The 18,571-nt window shown below is 42.5% G+C and overlaps 1 protein-coding gene across 11 annotated transcripts in view; it reads left to right on the forward strand.

The window, feature by feature from the left end:
• The window catches only part of cbfa2t3 (CBFA2/RUNX1 partner transcriptional co-repressor 3), a 116,429-nt gene that overhangs the window by 82,034 nt on the left and 15,824 nt on the right, over positions 1 to 18,571 (forward strand). For all 11 annotated transcript variants that reach the window (XM_078400906.1, XM_078400904.1, XM_078400903.1 and 8 more), the window contains 7 exons: positions 6,965 to 7,054; positions 8,831 to 9,012; positions 10,315 to 10,565; positions 10,887 to 10,978; positions 13,905 to 14,040; positions 14,767 to 14,835; positions 15,685 to 15,875. In XM_078400906.1, the coding sequence (XP_078257032.1) occupies positions 6,965 to 7,054; positions 8,831 to 9,012; positions 10,315 to 10,565; positions 10,887 to 10,978; positions 13,905 to 14,040; positions 14,767 to 14,835; positions 15,685 to 15,875 (1,011 nt within the window). The remainder of the gene's footprint in view (positions 1 to 6,964; positions 7,055 to 8,830; positions 9,013 to 10,314; positions 10,566 to 10,886; positions 10,979 to 13,904; positions 14,041 to 14,766; positions 14,836 to 15,684; positions 15,876 to 18,571) is intronic.

An 18,571-nucleotide genomic window follows, 5' to 3' on the forward strand; every position in this document is an offset into this window, starting at 1 on the left:
TCGGTTTCCTCCCACACTCCAAAGACGTACAGGTATGTAGGTTAATTGGCTGGGCAAATGTAAAAATTGTCCCTAGTGTGTGTAGGATAGTGTTAATGTGCGGGGATCGCTGGGCGGCGCGGACCCGGTGGGCCGAAGGGCCTGTTTCCGCGCTGTATCTCTAAATCTAAAACATGGGTATATCAATGATTTGGATGAGAACACACATGGCAAGATTAGTAAATTTGCAGATGATACAAAAGTGGGTGGTTTTGCAGATTGTGAAGATGGTTGTGAAAGATTGCAGCAGGATCTTGATCGATTAGCCAGGTATGCTGAGGAATGGTTGATGGAATTTAATACAGAGAAATGTGAGGTTTTGCAATTTGGAAAGTCTTAACATGGGCAGGACCTACAGAGTGAAGGGTAGGGCTCTGGGTGGTGTTGTAGAGCAGAGGGATTTAGGAGTGCAGGTGCATAGTTCCTTGAAGATGGAGTGACAGGTAGGTATGGTGGTCAGAAGGGTTTTTGGCACATTGGCCTTCAGCAGCCAGAGTATCGAGTATAGAAGTTGGGAGGTCATATTGCAGTTGTATAAGACGTTGGTGAGGCCGTATTTAGAATATTGTGTTCAGTTGTGGGCACCATGATATAGGAAAGATGTTTTCAAGCTGGAAATGGTACAGAGAAAATTTACGAGGATGTTGCCAGGACTAGAAGGTCTGAGCTATAGGGAGAGGTTGAGTAGGCTGGGGCTCTATTCATTGGTTTGCAGGAGGAAAAGGGGTGATCTTATAGAAGTGTATAAAATGATGAGAGGAATAGATCGGGTAGATGCAGAGTCTCTTGCCCAGAGTAGGTGAATTGAGGACTAGAGGACATAGGTTTATGGTGAAGGGAAAATGTTTTAATAGGAATCTGAGGGGTAACTTTGGTGATGGGTATATGGAACAAGCTGCCAGAGGAGGTAGTTGAGGCTGGGACTATCGCAACATTTAAACAACAGTTAGACATGGATAGGATAAGTTTGGAGGCTTATGGACCAAATGCAGGCAGGTAGGACTTAGATGAAGGGATTAAAAGTAACATTAGCAAATTTGCAGATGACACAAAGCTGGGTGGCAGTGTGAACTGTGAGGAGGATGCTATGAGGATGCAAGGTGACTTGGACAGGTTGTGTGAGTGGGCAGATACATGGCAGATGCAGTTTAATGTGGATAAATGTGAGGTTATCCACTTTGGTGGTACGAACAGGAAGGCAGATTACTATCTGAATGGCGCAAAGTTAAGGAAAAGGGGAAGTACAAAGAGATCTGGGTGTCCTTGTTCATCAGTCACTGAAAGTAAGCATGCAAGTACAGCAGGCAGTGAAGAAAGCTAATGGCATGTTGGCCTTCATGACAAGAGGAGTTGAGTATAGGAGCAAAGAGGTCCTTCTGCAGTTGTACAGGGCTCTAGTGAGACCACACCTGGAGCACTGTGTGCAGTTTTGGTCTCCAAATTTGAGGAAGGACATTCTTGCTATTGAGGGAGTGCAGCGTAGGTTCACTAGGTTAATTCCCGGAATAGTGAGACTGTCATATGTTGAAAGACTGGAGCGACTAGGCTTGTATAGACTGGAATTTCGAAGGATGAGACGGGATCTTATTGAAACATACAAGATTATTAAGGGATTGGACACATTAGAGGCAGGAAACTTGTTCCCAATGTTGGGGGAGTCCAGAACAAAGGGTACAGTTTAAGAATAAGGGGTAGGCCATTTAGAACGGAGATGGGAAAAAACTTTTTCACTCAGAGAGTTGTGAATCTGTGGAATTCTCTGTCTCAGCAGTGGAGGCCAATTCTCTGGATGCTTTCAAGAGAGAGTTAGATAGAGCTCTTAATGATAGCAGAGTCAGGACGTAAGTGGAGAGGGCAGGAACGTAGTACTGATTGTGGATAATCAGCAATGATCACATTGAATGGCAGTGCTGGCTTGAAGGGCCGAATGGCCTACTCCTGCACGTATTGTCTATTGTCTGTTATCTATTGAGTAGTGTAACTGGGACAGGTTGGCTGGTGTGGGCAAGTTGGGCCAAACGGCCTGTTTCCACACTGCATCACTCTTATGACTTTACAAAATGTAATGAAATTAAAGTATTTCCTGCAGGTTGCAGTGATTTGTTTTGATAAAGTTATGGAATCATAAAGCTGTTAAGATGCAAAAGGAAGCCATTTAGCGAGTTGAATCTAAGGGGAAGCTGGGTCTGGGTCAGGTAGATGAATCTCGGAGTGTAAATGCACCATTCACTAAAAGTTGCTCGACAGGATCGCGGAGGAGTAATTTTAGCAAACACAGTGGTTGGGTTTATTTGCTGATGCGGAGCGCTCAAACACAGCTAAGTTATGGTAAGCTTATAATAAAGTTTGGACCACACATGAATACATTTCAGTCACCATAATATGAAGGACAAATAGGTAATAAAAAGTACAAGGATAATATCAGAAATGTAAGAGCATTTATTTCAGGAAAGCAGAAACAGATTGGGTCTTTTTTTTGTTGTTGTTAGATATGGATGATTTGGATGAGAACATTGGTGGCATGATAAGTACATTTTTGGATGACACCTAGTTTCAACTGGGAAATTCGAATGGCAGATGGAATTTAACATAGACAAGTGCAAACTGACGCATTTTAGGAAGTGAAACAAGAGATGCCCGAAGAAGGATCTCGACCCGAAACATCACCTATTCCTTTTATCTGGAGATGCTGTCTGGCCCGCTGAGTTACTCCAGCTTTTTGTGTCTATGGTTTAAACGAGCATTGCTACAGATATACAGTGCCCTCCAAAAATGTTTGGGACAAAGACCCATCATTTATTTATTTGCCTCTGTACTCCACAATTTGAGATTTGTAATAGAAAATATCACATGTGGTTAAAGTGCACATTGTCAGATTTTAATAAAGGCCATTTTAATACATTTTGGTTTCACCATGTAGAAATTACAGCTGTGTTTATACATAGTCCCCCCCATTTCAGGGCACCATAATGTTTGGGACACATGGCTTCAAAGGTGTTTGTAATTGCTCAGGTGTGTTTAATTGCCTCCTTAATGCAGATATAAGAGAGCTCTCAGCACCTAGTCTTTCCTCCAGTCTTTCCATCACCTTTGGAAACTTTTATTGCTGTTTATCAACATGAGGACCAAAGTTGTGCCAATGATAGTCAAAGAAACCATTATGAGACTGAGAAACAAGAATAAAACTGTTAGAGACATCAGCCAAACCTTAGGCATATCAAAATCAACTGTTTGGAACATCATTAAGAAGAAAGAGAGCACTGGTGAGCTCACTAATCGCAAATGGACTGACAGGCCAAGGAAGACCTCCACAGCTGATGACAGAAGAATTCTCTCTATAATAAAGAAAAATCTCCAAACACCTGTCCGACAGATCAGAAACACTCTTCAGGAGTCAGGTATGGATTTGTCAATGACTACTGTCCGCAGAAGACTTCATGAACAGAAATACAGAGGCTACACTGCAAGATGCAAACCACTGGTTAGCCACGAAAATAGGATGACCAGCTTACAGTTTGCCAAGAAGTACTTAAAAGAGCAACCACAGTTCTGGAAAAAGGTCTTGTGGACAGATGAGACGAAGATTAACTTATATCAGAGTGATGGCAAGAGCAAAGTATGGAGGAGAGAAGGAACTGCCCAAGATCCAAAGCATTCCACCCCATCTGTGAAACACGGTGGTGGGGGTGTTAAGGCCTGGGCATGTATGGTTGCTGAAGGTACTGGCTCACTTATCATCATTGATGATACAACTGCTGATGGTAGTAGCATAATGAATTCTGAAGTGTATAGACACACCCTATCTGCTCAAGTTCAAACAAATGCCTCAAAACTCATTGGCCGGCGGTTCATTCTACAGCAAGACAATAGACAATAGGTGCAGGAGTAGGCCATTCAGCCCTTCGAGCCAGCACCACCATTCAATGTGATCATGGCTGATCATTCTCTATCAGTACCCCGTTCCTGACTTCTCCCCATACCCCCTGACTCCGCTATCCTTAAGAGCTCTATCTAGCTCTCTCTTGAATGCATTCAGAGAATTGGCCTCCACTGCCTTCTGAGTCAAAGAATTCCACAGATTTACAACTCTCTGACTGAAAAAGTTTTTCCTCATCTCCGTTCTAAATGGCCTACCCCTTATTCTTAAACTGTGATTCCATACATACTGCTAAAGCAACAAAGGAGTTTTTCAAAGTTAAAAAATGGTAAATTCTTGAGAGGCCAAGTCAATCACCCAATCTGAACTCATTTGAGCATGCCTTTTATATGCTGAAGAGAAAACTGAAGGGGACTAGCCCCCAAAACACGCATAAACTAAAGATGGCTGCAATTTAGGCCTGGCAGAGCATCACCAGAGAAGACACCCAGCAACTGGTGATGTCCATGAATCGCAGACTTCAAGGATATGCAACAGAATACTAAACTTGACTACTTTCATTTACATGACATTGCTGTGTCCCAAATATTATGATGCCCTGAAATGTGGGGACTATGTATAAACACAGCTGTAATTTCTACATGGTGAAACCAAAATGTACAAAAATGGTGGTCTTTATTAAAATCTGACAATGCACTTTAACCACATGTGATTTTTTTTCTATTACAAATCTCAAATTGTGGAGTACAGAGGCAAATAAATAAATGATAGGTCTTTGTCCCAAACATTAAGGAGGGCACTGTAACAAATGGCAGGTTGAACAGAGAGATTTAGGGTACACATATATAATGCACAAAAACATATCACAGTAGACATGGTGTTGAAGAAGGTGTGTGATATATGTGCTTTTATCGGCTGAGGCATTGAGTGCAAGAGTTGGGCTCTTCACTGCCCTCTGGGCTGAAATGTTATTGTGGAACAAAACATTGGTTTGGCCATATTTGGAATATTATGTGTGGTTCTGGTCACCATACTGATGGGTAACTTTGTCACATAAAGAGGAGTTGGTGTCTGGAATGTGTTGCCAGAGGAGGTGCGGTAGGCAGGAACAGCATTTGTCATAGAGTCATAGAGCATGGAATCAGGCCTTTCAGCACAACTCGAGAGGAAAGATTTAAAGGAGACATGAGAAACATTTTTTCTACACAGAGGATAGTGAATATATGGAATGAGTTACTAGACAAAGTGATAGAAGCAGGTACAATTAAAACATTTATAATACATTTAGACAGGTACACGGATAAGAAGGAGGGATTTGTCAGGTATAAACATCAGGGATCTTTGATCTGAACAAAGTCAGTAGAATTAAATGAACATTGGAGAACAAGTGTGTAGGAAGGAACTGCAGATACTGGTTTACACTGAAGATAGATACAAAATGCTGACTCAGTGGGTGGGACAGGCAGCATCTCTGGAGATAGGCACAAAATGCTGGAGTAACTCAGCAGGACAGGCAGCATCTCTGGGGAGAAGAAATGAGTGATGTTTCCGGTCTAGACCCTTCGACAGCCAGGCAAGTGAATGTGTTGATGGAAGAAGCCTCTGATCAAGAAAACATCTAAAATCTTTGTTCTATTTTATTCTTTCAACAGTGCTTTTGATTTACAATGATTATCTGCACATCTACAACAATGTATAAGATGAGAAATTAACAATATTAATTGTGGATCTTGGAAATATAGAGTTGGATAGCAGAAGTAATAGGCAAACAAAAGGTGGTTCAAACATTAAACAATTTTTTTTTTACAGTCTTCATTACAGAAGACAAATTGCAGAATGAGTGAGGAACTTAAAGTATTACTTAAAGGAAAGGTTCCTGATATAGAACAGTTCTGTCACAGAATGAATAAACCAATACAAATACACAAATATGCAGCACATATTCCTGAATAGGATTCTAAAAACAGAAGTTCTTAAAAGCAGAGGCTTTGCGACCATTTCGCAGAACACTTGCGTATGGTCCACCAAGGCCTATTGGATCTCCCAGTTGCTAACCGCTTTAACTGCCCTTCCCGTTCTCATACTGAGCTTTTTGTCCTGGGCCTCCATTGTCAGAATGAGGCCACACGCAAACTGGACAAACAGCACCTCGCATTCTGCTTGGGCAGCTTACAGCCCAATGGTATGAACAATGAATGCATCACACTTCAATATTTTTTCCCTCCCCCTCCACCTACATTCCTTCCACTGACTTCACAATTCACACTCTTCTCTCTTTCTTGCCAATCTAATCTTTTAATTCAAGGTACTGATAGTTTCCAATTTGACCATCCTTAGAGGTGGTAAGTTCCACGTAATAATTACATTGGGTAAATCTGTTTTCCCTTCACCCCCCTCCTCAACTGCTCTGTCTTTTGCCTGCGACTTTGAATTTGTGTATCGACACAAAATGCTGGAGTAAATCAGTGGGACAGGCAGCATCTCCGATAGAAGTAATGGGTGATGTTTCGGGTCGAGACCCTGCTTCAGACTGAGTCTGAAGAAGGGTCTCAACCTGAAACGTCACCCATTCCTGCTATCCAGGGATGCTGCCTGTCCCGCTGAGTTACTCCAGTATTTTGTGTCTATCTTCGGTTTAAACCAGCATCTGCAGTTCCTTCCTACACTTTGAATCTGTGTACCCTGGCCTTTGAACAATTTGTTAATAGGGGCAGTTTCAACTCCCTACTCTGTCCAAATACACAGAGCTTGTACTGCTCTATCACCTCCTCTCAAGCTTCTCTGCTCCAAGAACAACTGTAGTTTTTCCAGTCTCATTTTGTAGCCTATATTCTTCATTCCTGCAATCAAACTAGTGCACCTGTTGTGCACCGTCTCTTGGTCCTTTGCAACGTTTATTTCAATTAATTGCAAATCAAAAAGTCAATATCAACGTCCGCTTGCATTTTTAAAGTACCTATACTATAAGAAAACATCTCTATGATCTTTCTCCTTGTATTCAAATTTGGTGATTTGGGGCTAATCACAACTTATTTTTCTTTATTGCAGAATTCTACTCGGACTATTGAGGAGTTTCACTCAAAGCTTCAGGAGGCAACCAATTTCCCCTTGAGGCCTTTTGTCATTCCTTTCCTGAAGGTATGGTTACTCGCTGAGAAAGCAGCCCCACTTAGTATCTCTGTGGTCCTGATTTCTGGGTACAACTGTTTTTGGAGTAATTGTTATCAGAGGAGCAAAACAGATCTGGACTGAGGCTGTAATTAAATATTAGTACAAGTGGTCTTAGAACATAGAACAATACAGCACAGGATCTGGTCCTGTGACTTACCATCTTGCGCCGACCTTGATGCCAGTCCAAATAATCCCATCTGCCTGCACATGGTCTGTATCTCTATTCCTTGACTGTTCACGTGCCTGTCTAATGTCTCTTAAATATTGCTATCATATCTGCTTTCACACCAATGCTCGCAACACAGTCCAGGCACCCACCACCCTCTGTATAAAATTAAATTAGGACAGAATTACACAGCGTTTTAGAAATCTTCAACATGACCACTCAATGTTTACACTCAATATGCCAACCAATGAAGGCGAGCATGCCATACATCTTTGCCACTATCTACTTGTGTTACCACTTTCAGGGCTTGCACTCCAAAATCCCTCTGAACATCAACGTCCCCAAGAGTACTGCCATTTACTGTGTACTTTCCCCTTGCACTTGATCTCTGAAAATGCACCATTTTGCACGGCCAGATTAAATGCAATCTGCCATTTCACTGCCCAAATTTTAAACTGCTCTATTTCCTGCTGTATCCTTTGACAACCTTCCTCACTATCTACAACAGCACAAATATTTATGTAATCTGTAAATTTACAATTCAGACCACCTACATTTTCATCCAGTTATATTAATACAAACAGAAGACCCAAAAGTGATCCTTGTGGAACAACACGGGTCACAGACCTCCAGTCAGGATAACACTTTGCCAGGACCACTACCCTCTGCCTTGTATGGCCAGGCCACACCACTACCCTCTGCCTTGTATGGCCACACCACTACCACCCTCTGCCTTGTATGGCCAGGCCACACCACTACCCTCTGCCTTGTATAGCCAGGCCACACCACTACCCTCTGCCTTCTATGGCCACACCACTACCACCCTCTGCCTTGTATGGCCAGGCCACACCACTACCCTCTGCCTTGTATGGCCACACCACTACCACCCTCTGCCTTGTATGGCCAGGCCACACCACTACCCTCTGCCTTGTATGGCCAAGCCAAGTTTGAATAAAATCTACCGGATCCCGACGGATCCATTATGCTTTAATCTTTTGGATCAGAGCACCATGAGGAGTTTGTCAAAAGCCCTTTTTTGTACTTAATGTATGATTCAGCAATGGACATGCCATTGAATGGGTAGATAGTTAGATTCTCTCATGTTGGAGACAGTAATTGCTGAGCAGTTTTGTGGCATTGCAGTTACTTATGGAGTCTGTATGTTGCTTAAGGTTCATCATAATCATTGTATGAGCCTTGTGTCATGTGCTTCAGCTTCCTATGGCGTGTATTGTACCTCTTTATTTTTTTGCCAGTAATTCATCTACCATGTTATGGAAACTATATGCATTCAGACAAAAAACTATTTTAAATTTATCTTTTTACTACACTTTCGTGCTCTGACTTTAATTGGAAATATATTCATATGTTTGTATATTCTGGCCCTTCTGACAGACACTATGATGAACCTATTTTGCTTCTGTGCACTATCACCTTCTTCAACCAACTTAAATTTCCCCTCAGCAGAACCTTCCCACTATTTATTTTCAAGCCACATCTGTTTCTCCATCCAAAGCATCTGGGAATTGTTGAGTACTTTTGCAGTTTCAGTTTCTATTTTTCTGATTTCATTGCAGGCCAATCTCCCACTATTACAGCGAGAACTCTTCCACTGTGCTCGGCTTGCAAAACAAACACCAGCGCAGTACCTGGCCCAACATGAACAGCTGCTTCTCAATGGCAATAGTAGCTTGCCGATTGACTCCTCTGAGATTCTGCTGGGAGTGAATGAAAATGGTAAACGAAGCACCCCGGACAGGTAAGCGTGGCTCCAGCCAACTGAGATCTCAACTGCTCTCAGGCCCGTTGCAAATTCTGTTCAGTTACTTTCCAAAAATATTGCATTCAGAATGCTCAGCATTATAACACCTTATGTCAAGTATCTCTAATAGCCTCATCTATTTATTATGCAACGTGCATTTATACTGTGTGGCAAGTTTCCCAAAGTGTTTTGTGTGATTGTGATCAAACAAATCTAACACACAGCCTTGCAAAGCCCCATTATTAAGATGATCCAAAGTTTGATTAAAGAGGTGGTTTAAGGAATGTTTAAAAAAGCAGTTTTGGGGAAGGAATTTTGAAAGTTTAGGATCATAAAGTCGTGGAGTTAATGTGGCTTGAAAACAGGCCTTTGATCCCAATGTTTCCATGCCAACATGGTACCTTATTAGTTGAGCTAGTAACATATGCTTGCATTTCGTCCATATCCTTCTAAACCTTAATGTAGAACAAAGAACTGCAGATGCTAGTTTATACCAAGGAAAGACACAAAGTGGGAGAAGCAACATCTCCGGAGAAAAAGGATGGGTGACGTTTTGGGTTGGGACCGTTCTTCAGGCCCTCTAAACCTTTCCTATCCATCTTCAAGGCAAGGGCAAATGGGACTAGGCATGGGGCATTGTGGATGAATTGGGCAGAAAGGTCTGTTTTCATACTGTACAAATCCATGAGTATCCAAATTTGTTTTAATTGTACCTGCCTGTGCTACTTATTCTGGCAGCTCGTTCCATATATATTCTACCCTCTGTATGAAAAACCTTAACAGTTCCCCTTTGAACCTCTATAAGATCACCCCAGCTTCCTTCACTCCAGGAAAAATAGTCACCCCTTATAATTCTAGCCTTCCAAACTGGGCAACATTTCTGAATCTTTCCTGCACCCGCTCTGAACTGCAGCCAGAATTGCACAATATATTCTATGTGCGGTCTCACCAACATCTTATTCAGTGTAATATAACAACTCTTCTATCCTGACCCAAAACGTCACCTACACATGTTTTCAAAGGTTCCTTTATTATCATGTGTACCAAGGTTCAGTGAGATTCACTAATAAATATGGATTGTATCAGGAAATTACAAAGACAGCTGGATAAATTAAGTGACTGAACAACTTTGTGAGAAATGTAGTTCCACTATATACTGAGTGGATTTATTCACTTATTTCAACAACACTGCTTCATATATAACAGTAAATTAGGCTTTCACAAAAAGATACATTTTGAATACTGATTATGAAACTCCTTTGTCTGACACCAGACTTTGTCGTGGGATATGTTTTGCAGGACCAAAGAGAATGGGTTGGATCATGACCCATCACACACAGAACACGTCAGTAAAAGGCTGTGCGCACTCAGTCCTGTGCAGTGTTTCAGTCCCAGCCACAGGCTTGGACACCAGTCTAATGGGCCGCAACATCTGGCACCACCCCAACTGCAGCACTATCGATTGGAGGACATGGCTGTAGCCCACCGCTACAGAGACTCTTACCGACAGCCCGAGCACAAGGAGCTGAGGGATCGACACCGGCCTGCTGGTCAGTTTATAATCTAATATCGCACTCCCAATCACACCCACCCCTTTGCTCATACTAATAACAGGGTATCAGTTAATAATTAGCTCTCAGTTGTGGTCAATAAACCATTCTGATACTAATAATTGTCCTTCCTCTATTTGCAATCTGTCAATCGAGAACTGATTCCTGTCTGTTGTCCATTAACACCGTAACTTTGAAACCATACAACATTTGGTCAGTGAAAGAATTCCTGTCGAATGTGGTTTCTGAGTTAAATGTGTGGTCTCAGCTTGTGATTTAACGGGCTACACTTTCCAATCTTGAGTGACTTTGTCGTTCCAGCTACAGGAATACATGGAACTCAGCAGGAAGAAGTAATTGATCATCGTTTAACGGACAGGGAATGGGCAGAGGAATGGAAGCACCTGGATAATGTAAGTATGGAAGCGAAGGACATGGTGGTGGGGGGGGGGGGGGGAGGCTGTGACAGAAACAGAGAACTGAAAGTTCAATAGTTCAATAGTTAAAACACCTTGTATCTCTGGAAGGAGTTGATACAGCTGGGTCAAGTTCTACAGATGACAAGTCTGTTACTTATAAAACTGATCATGTTGACATTCTGATCAACTTCAACACCTGTCTCAACTCCTCTGCTGTCTCTGATTTGTCTAACATTCAGTCCAAAATAAGTCAAAATCTTCTCCAATTAAATACTGGGAAGACCAAAAAACACTGGCTCCATTGATTTCCCCGTTAACAGCCTCAAGGTGACTAGACAGTTATCAATTTTGCTGAAGATAGACACAAAATGCTGAAGTAACTTAGGAACAGGCAGCATCTCTGGATAAAAGGAATGGATGACGTTTCGGGTCGAAACCCTTCTTCAGGCTGAGAGTCAGGGGAGAGGGAGACACAGAGATGGGTAAGGTGTGAAAATGAGACTGAGATCAAGGAAAATGTAGAATAGGTCATTGTTAGCTGGGAGAAGGTGACAATAAAATAAACAGAGATAAAATGTAATCAGGGGGACGGTCAGACTGGTTGGAGAACTGGGAAGGGGGAGGGATGGGGAGAGAGGAAAAGCAAAGGTTACTTGAAGTTAGAGAAGTCAATGTTCATGCCGCTGGGGAAATATGAGCTGCCCAAGTGAAATATGAGGTGCTGGGCCTCCAAATATGTGTTCCTCCAATTTGCGCTGGGCCTCACGCTGACAATGGAGGAGGCCCAGGACAGAAAGGTAAGTGGGAACGGGAGTTAGTGTTTAGCAGCCGGTATTTGCAACCAGTTTTGCTGCCCTGATTTACCTGATCTGAGCTTTGAGCCTCTCTCTCTCTCAAAGATTGTCTTCTTCCACTTCCATGTCTGCTTCCACTTCCACATCTGATTCCATTTCCACTCACGCCATTATATTGGGAACCCCTTTTACGCTTCCCTATGCACTGTGTTGCATTAGATTAAACTTCACAATACCCCCATGCTGCTTTGTGACAAACTGGATTTACAGGAGACGCTGCCTCAAAAAGGCAGCCAGCATCATCAGAGGCCCACACCACCCTGGCCACACACTCATTTCACCCCTGCCATTGGGAAGAAGATACAAGAGCCCAATGTCCAGGTTCAGGAACAGCTTCTTCCCTACAGCCATCAGGGTATTAAATACTACAATCTCCATTAACCTCAGAACTCCATGAACTATTATTGTTTATTTTTTATGTATGCATGTGTGTGTATATATATATATAATATATTATACTCGTACAATATATGTGTGTGTGTATACACACACTGGCCTGTCGCACTGACCTCTGTAATCATGAAGACCTTTGAAAGACGTGTGCTGGCCCAGCTGAAAAACATCACAAACCCCCTGCTGGACCCCCTGCAGTTTGCATACAGGTGGATGATGCAGTCAACCTAGGCCTGCACTTCATCCTCCAGCACCTAGACGACAAGGGGACCTATGCCAGGATTCTGTTTGTGGACTTTAGCTCTGCGTTTAACACCATTGTGCCAGAGCTACTACACTCCAAACTCTTCCAGTTGACTGTGCCTGAACCCCTCTGTCAGTGGATCATCAACTTCCTGACAGACAGGAAGCAGCATGTGAGGCTGGGAAAGCACATCTCAGAACCGCAGACCCTCAGCATAGGAGCACCGCAAGGCTGCGTACTCTCCTCTCTCCTTTACTCTCTCTACACCAACGACTGCACCTCCACAGACTCCTCTGTCAAGCTCCTCACGTTTGCGGATGACACAACCCTGTTTGGACTGATCCAGGATGGGGAGGAATCTGCCTACAGATGGGTAGTGACACAGCTGCCGTCCTGGTGCCATCGCAACAACCTGGAGCTCAATGCTCTTAAGACAGTGGAACTAATTGTAGACTTTCGAAGAGATCCCCCTCCCCCACTCATCATCAACAACACCATAGTCACATCTGTGGAGTCATTTAAGTTCCTTGGAACCATCATCTCCAGGGACCTTAAATGGGAGGCCACCATCGACTCCACAGTCAAAAAGGCCCAACAGAGGATGTACTTCCTGCGGCAACTGAGGAAACAATCTGCCACAGGCAATGATGGTCCAATTCTATACTGCTATCATTGAGTTCGTCCTCACCTTCTCCATCATGGTCTGGTTTGGCTCAACATCCGGAGGCTGCAACAGATCGTTCGCACAGCTGAGAAGGTTGTTGGCTGCAACCTTCCCTCCCATTGACGAACTGTACACTGCAAGGGCCAGGAAGCGAGCGGGCAACATCATCTCTGACCCCTCTCAGCCTGGCCACAGACTCTTTGAAGCACTTCCCTCTGGAAGGCGACTCCGGACTGTCAAAGCAGCCACAGCCAGACATAAAAACAGCTTTTTTTCCACAAGTGGTAGTTCTACTCAATAACCAAAGTCTGTAGTCTCTTTTTTGCTCTGGTTTATTTTCACCCACATGTTTAGACCGTAATGTTGTATCCTTATTGTTTTGATGTGTTTATGCTTTATTCTTAATTGTTAATTGTATGTTTGTGTTGTCATTTGTGAACACAAATGAGAACACAAACATGGAACACCAAGGCACATTCCTTGTGTATGCACATACTTGGCCAATAAACCTATTCATTCATTCATTTATTCACTGAACTATTTTTCTTGTTATATTGTTTACAATGTCCTATGTTTACATATTCTGTTGTGCTGCTTTAAGTAAGCATTTTGTTGCTCTATGTGGGACATATGACAATAAAACACTCTTGACTCTTGAACGTCAGCAAGAGCCATACAATCACAGAATGTCTGTTGCATTCTGTTTTGGTTGCGTTCCACCACAGCTCACTTTCACTAAGCCAATTTCTGCTCTTTATTCCACAGCTCCTGAATTGCATAATGGATATGGTGGAGAAGACTCGTCGCTCATTAACTGTGCTGAGGCGTTGTCAGGAAGCTGACCGAGAAGAACTTAATCACTGGATTCGTCGCTATAGTGATGCTGAAGATATGAAGAAAGGTGAGAATGCTATGCAGCCTTTGACCATAAAATATAGGAGCGGAAATAGGCCATTCAGCTCATCAAGATCAACGCTGCCATTTGGTCATGGCTGATCTAGTTTTCCCTCTTTACCACATTCTCCTGCCTTCCTCCCGCAACCTTTGACACCCTTACTGATCAAGAACCTATTAATCTTCGCTTATTAAATACCCAAATGTCTTGGCCTCCACCACCGTCTGTGCCAATGGATTTAACAGATTCACCACCCTCTGGCTAAAGAAATTCCTCCTCATCTCCATTTTAAAGGTACATCCTTTTATTCTGAGGCTATGCCTTCTGGTTCTAGATTCTCTCATTACTGGAATGATCCAGGTCCACTCGAGCATCCATTGGCCAAACTCCTCGTACATGCTCCAGTTGAATTCTTCGTCTGTTGTTGATGAGGGATTTGCAATAATGGGATAATGTCTCTTGTAAGGATGATCATTGACTGGCACGTGTAGTATGAATGTTGCTTACCATCCCAGGCCTAATTTTACCCAAGTCCTTCTGCTCCGAGTGAAGGCTTTCACTGGGACACTGAATTTTGGGCAAGGTGTCTCTCAACTCTGTGGCAGCTACTGAATGTCATCAATTTGGCTGACAAGTACTTTGACACTGAACAGGAACTGGGATATTTTTGTGACAATTATTGATCTTGGAAATGGGCTGTTCACATAAAATGATTTTATTTTATACTTTCAGAAATACGTGGTGAGATGCCGCACAGACCAGCACAGGGATACACACGGGAAGAAATCTGGAAAAAAGCTGGTAGGCTCTACATATAATTAAAAGTGACCTTTAGGTGTAAGAAACCAACTCACTTGCTGCTCCTCAGTAAAATGGTTTATTGGCTGTGTCTTAAAGAGTAATATGATGCTCTATTAAAGAGGCAGGTCTTTGCAGAGAGGAACGAAATGAGAGAAAGATTTGGATTTCTGAAACACCTCTGATGCATCAGCTTGTATTTGTGAAGAGTGGTCTCTGCTGTAATTGAGGAAATGGGTCAGTCATCACAGTAACATCTGGTGATGGCCAGATAATCTGTTTACTAATTTTGATCCAGTGATATTGTTTACACCAGAGAAATCTCCCCAATTCTTCTTGAATTAGTGTCCTATGATATTTGCATTCACATGAGTGTGGTTTAAAACCAGAATTTCTCCAAAACAGTGTTCCCTCAATATGCATTAGCTTCAACTTGGCCCAAGTGCTTGGTAAGTGAATTAGTACAGTGTTCTGAAGTGTCCCATCCAGCACTGGACCACTTGCTCAACTTGCGCCACTGAGTACAAGGAACTGGAACCCTAGGTGGTAACTGGACGGACCCCTGCCTATTGGTTGATAAGGGGGATTTATTCGCATGGTGGGGTTTGATGGTTGAAATCCCTCAAATGTATTAATCGAGTTCCAGCACGAGACCTTTCCAACTGCTGATCCTTGTGCAAAAAGATATTCTTCAGAATGAGTTAAGAGATGTTTTAAGTATTAAGCTGAACATCTGACATAGAGTAATTGATTCACAGTGATGATGTTCCGGGTCATACCGTAAATACACTCGTACAGCTCCAGGCTTGGCCTGATACTGTTTCTTATCTGCCAATCTCACCCTCTCTCCAGAAGAGGCGGTGAATGAAGTGAAGCGCCAGGCCATGACAGAGTTAAAGAAAGCTGTGTCAGAGGCAGAGCGCAAGGCCCATGAGATGATCACAGCTGAGCGAGCAAAGATGGAGCGTGCTTTGAGCGAGGCCAAGCGGCAGGCTTCTGAGGATGCACAGTCTGCCATCAACCAACAGGAGGACTCCAGTGAGGTGAGTGCTTGGCACCAGTCTCCACAACAGAGAAGGGGCTGAGGGTACCTAACAAAATCTGGGTGATTTTAGATGTTAAACATTCTTTTTGGTTTATCTTTGTCACCCTCATGTTGATTGGATAGATTTTTTCACTTGGGTACAGCAAGGGTTAGACACTTTAGCAAGGTTTTTGTTACACTGTCCCATCAAATATCCCCATGCAGGGATAGGATAAATTAGAAATATTAGTGTAGGTCCCTCTTCATTGTCCTGTCAAACACTCCAGGACATGGATAACATGGGTTGGACATTGAGCAAAGCCCCTTCCACAATGTCCCTCCACACATTCCCAGACCTGAGGCAGCGGGGTTAGAGACAGTTTCCAAACTGTCCCATCACACACTCCTGGGATGGGTACAGCAATTGCTCATCCCACAAATTGCTTCCTCTTATTCCCTCCTTTGATATAATACATTTGCAGTGCATCAAGCACGACATCCGGAGGCTGCAACGGATCGTTCAATCAGCTGAGAAGGATGTTGGCTGCAACCTTCCCCCCATTGACGAACTGTACACTGCAAGGGCCAGGAAGCGAGTGGGCAAGATCATCTCTGACCCCTATCACCCTGGCCATAAAATCTTTGAAGCACTTCCCTCTGGAAGGCAACTCCAGACTGTCAAAGCAGCCACAGCCAGACCTAAAAACAGCTTTTTTCCACTACTCAATAACCAAAGTCTGTAGTTTCTTTTTTGCTCTGGTTTATTTTCACCCATATGTTTACACCGTAATGTTGTATCCTTGTTGTTATGATGTGTTTATGCTTTATTCTTAATTGTTAACTGTATGTTTGTGTTGTCATTTGTGAGCGGAGCACCAAGGCACATTCCTTGTACATGCACATACTTGGCCAATAAACTTATTCATTCATTCATTTGTATTCATACTTTTAATAGTTTTATTAATAGTAATAATGAACACGGTGTAGGATTAGCAGGTTTGATGGTTTGGCAATGGTTACTTTAGAATCCAGAAGCTGATGTTCAAATCCCAACATTGCAGCCATGGAATTTAAATTCCATGAACAATCTAAAAAAAAAAATTACAAATTGTGTACTGAAGGTATTATATTTATATATATATATATATGTATATATATATATATAAATAAGTTAAATATCATGTAGCACAAAGGGAGGTGCCTGTAAAGCTGCAGCAAGTGAGAATCTCATTGTTCCAGTCCATATCCAGTGCATGTGATTAATAAGCACTGTTCACTCTCGATTCTTAGCTTACCTTGCCAGACTGGCTCTTTGTAAGAAATATCCAATTAGTCCCACTCATTCTCTGCAGTTTCCAGATTTTTTAAATAATATGTAATCTGCAACTATTAGATTTTCACAGGGAAATAATAAAATTGAGAAAAATAAAGGCTCTAAAGAGTGCCAAATCTCCAGAATCAGATTGTTTACATAATGTCTGATGTTCTTGTCATGATTTTGCTCTTCTCTTGATTCATTAACTTTTTCACTGGAATTGAAAATAGCAAGTATCATTCACAATTCAAGAAAAATGATTGAAACCTGGGAATTATAGATACGTTTGTGAAACATCTGTTATTGGAAATGTCTAGGTACTGAAATTTCAAATGATCAATGTGAGAGAGCATAGATTTTCAGTCATGTCTGAAGAACCTGTTTGAATCTTTTAAGATCTCTCAAGAAATGGATAGGGATGCCTACAGATATATTTAATTGTCCTCCCAAGAGGTATTTGATCTGATACCTGTAAGAAATAATTAATTAAATCTGCTTAAATGATCAAAGACAAATTATTCCTGTAAAACTGGTTAAGTGGCAGATGCCAGACTGGCAGGATGTGACAGGTAGAGTTCGATAAAGATCCATATTAAGAAAGCAATATCTTCAATAGCAATAGACTAGCAGAGATAGCAGCAGCAAAGTGGTATCCAGTTGGGTGGGAAGTGCCCAGCGATTGACTCCGGATCCCATGAAATCTCATGGCATTAGGTGTTACTTGGACCCATCGTTCTTCCTCAGCTGATGAATCGATACCACTCCATGTAGAACACCACCAAGGAAGCACTGAGAGACATAGGCACAGTGTGTACTTTGGGTGTTGTCTTTAGTGCCCATCGCCAAGAATGGCTCAGTATCACCACTACTGATGGAGCTGTCTGAGTGCTGAGGACATTGCTGTTAGATTGGGTTTGTGGCAGGTGATGAGGACTAGGCTGCATCCACAACTCTCTGCAATTTCTTGCCATCTTGGGTAGAACAGTTGCCAAGCCAAATTGTGATGGATCTCAAGAGGATGCTCTCTAAGATGCATCTGTAGGAATTGGTAAGAGTTGTTGGAGACATTCTGAGGAAGTAGAAGTGTTGAATTGCTTGCTTGGTCATAGCATCAATTTGGTTAGACCAGGATAAATTGTTGGTAATACTGTATTTATGCCCAGGAACTTGAAGCTCCACTTCAGCACTGTGTTTCCTGAAGTCGATTACAATCTCCTTTGTCTGACATTGAGGGAGAGGTTGTTGTCTTGAAACCATGTTACTAAGCGCTCTATCTCTTTCCTCTAGTCCATCTTGTCATTGTTTGAAATCCGACCCAACTACAGAGGTGTCATTTGCAAACTTGTAAATGGAGCTAGAGGAGAATTTGGCCAGGCAGTCATGACTGTAAAGCGAGTATA

The sequence above is a fragment of the Rhinoraja longicauda genome, chromosome 6, assembly GCF_053455715.1.
Source record: "Rhinoraja longicauda isolate Sanriku21f chromosome 6, sRhiLon1.1, whole genome shotgun sequence".
NCBI classification, from domain to species: Eukaryota; Metazoa; Chordata; class Chondrichthyes; order Rajiformes; family Arhynchobatidae; genus Rhinoraja; species Rhinoraja longicauda.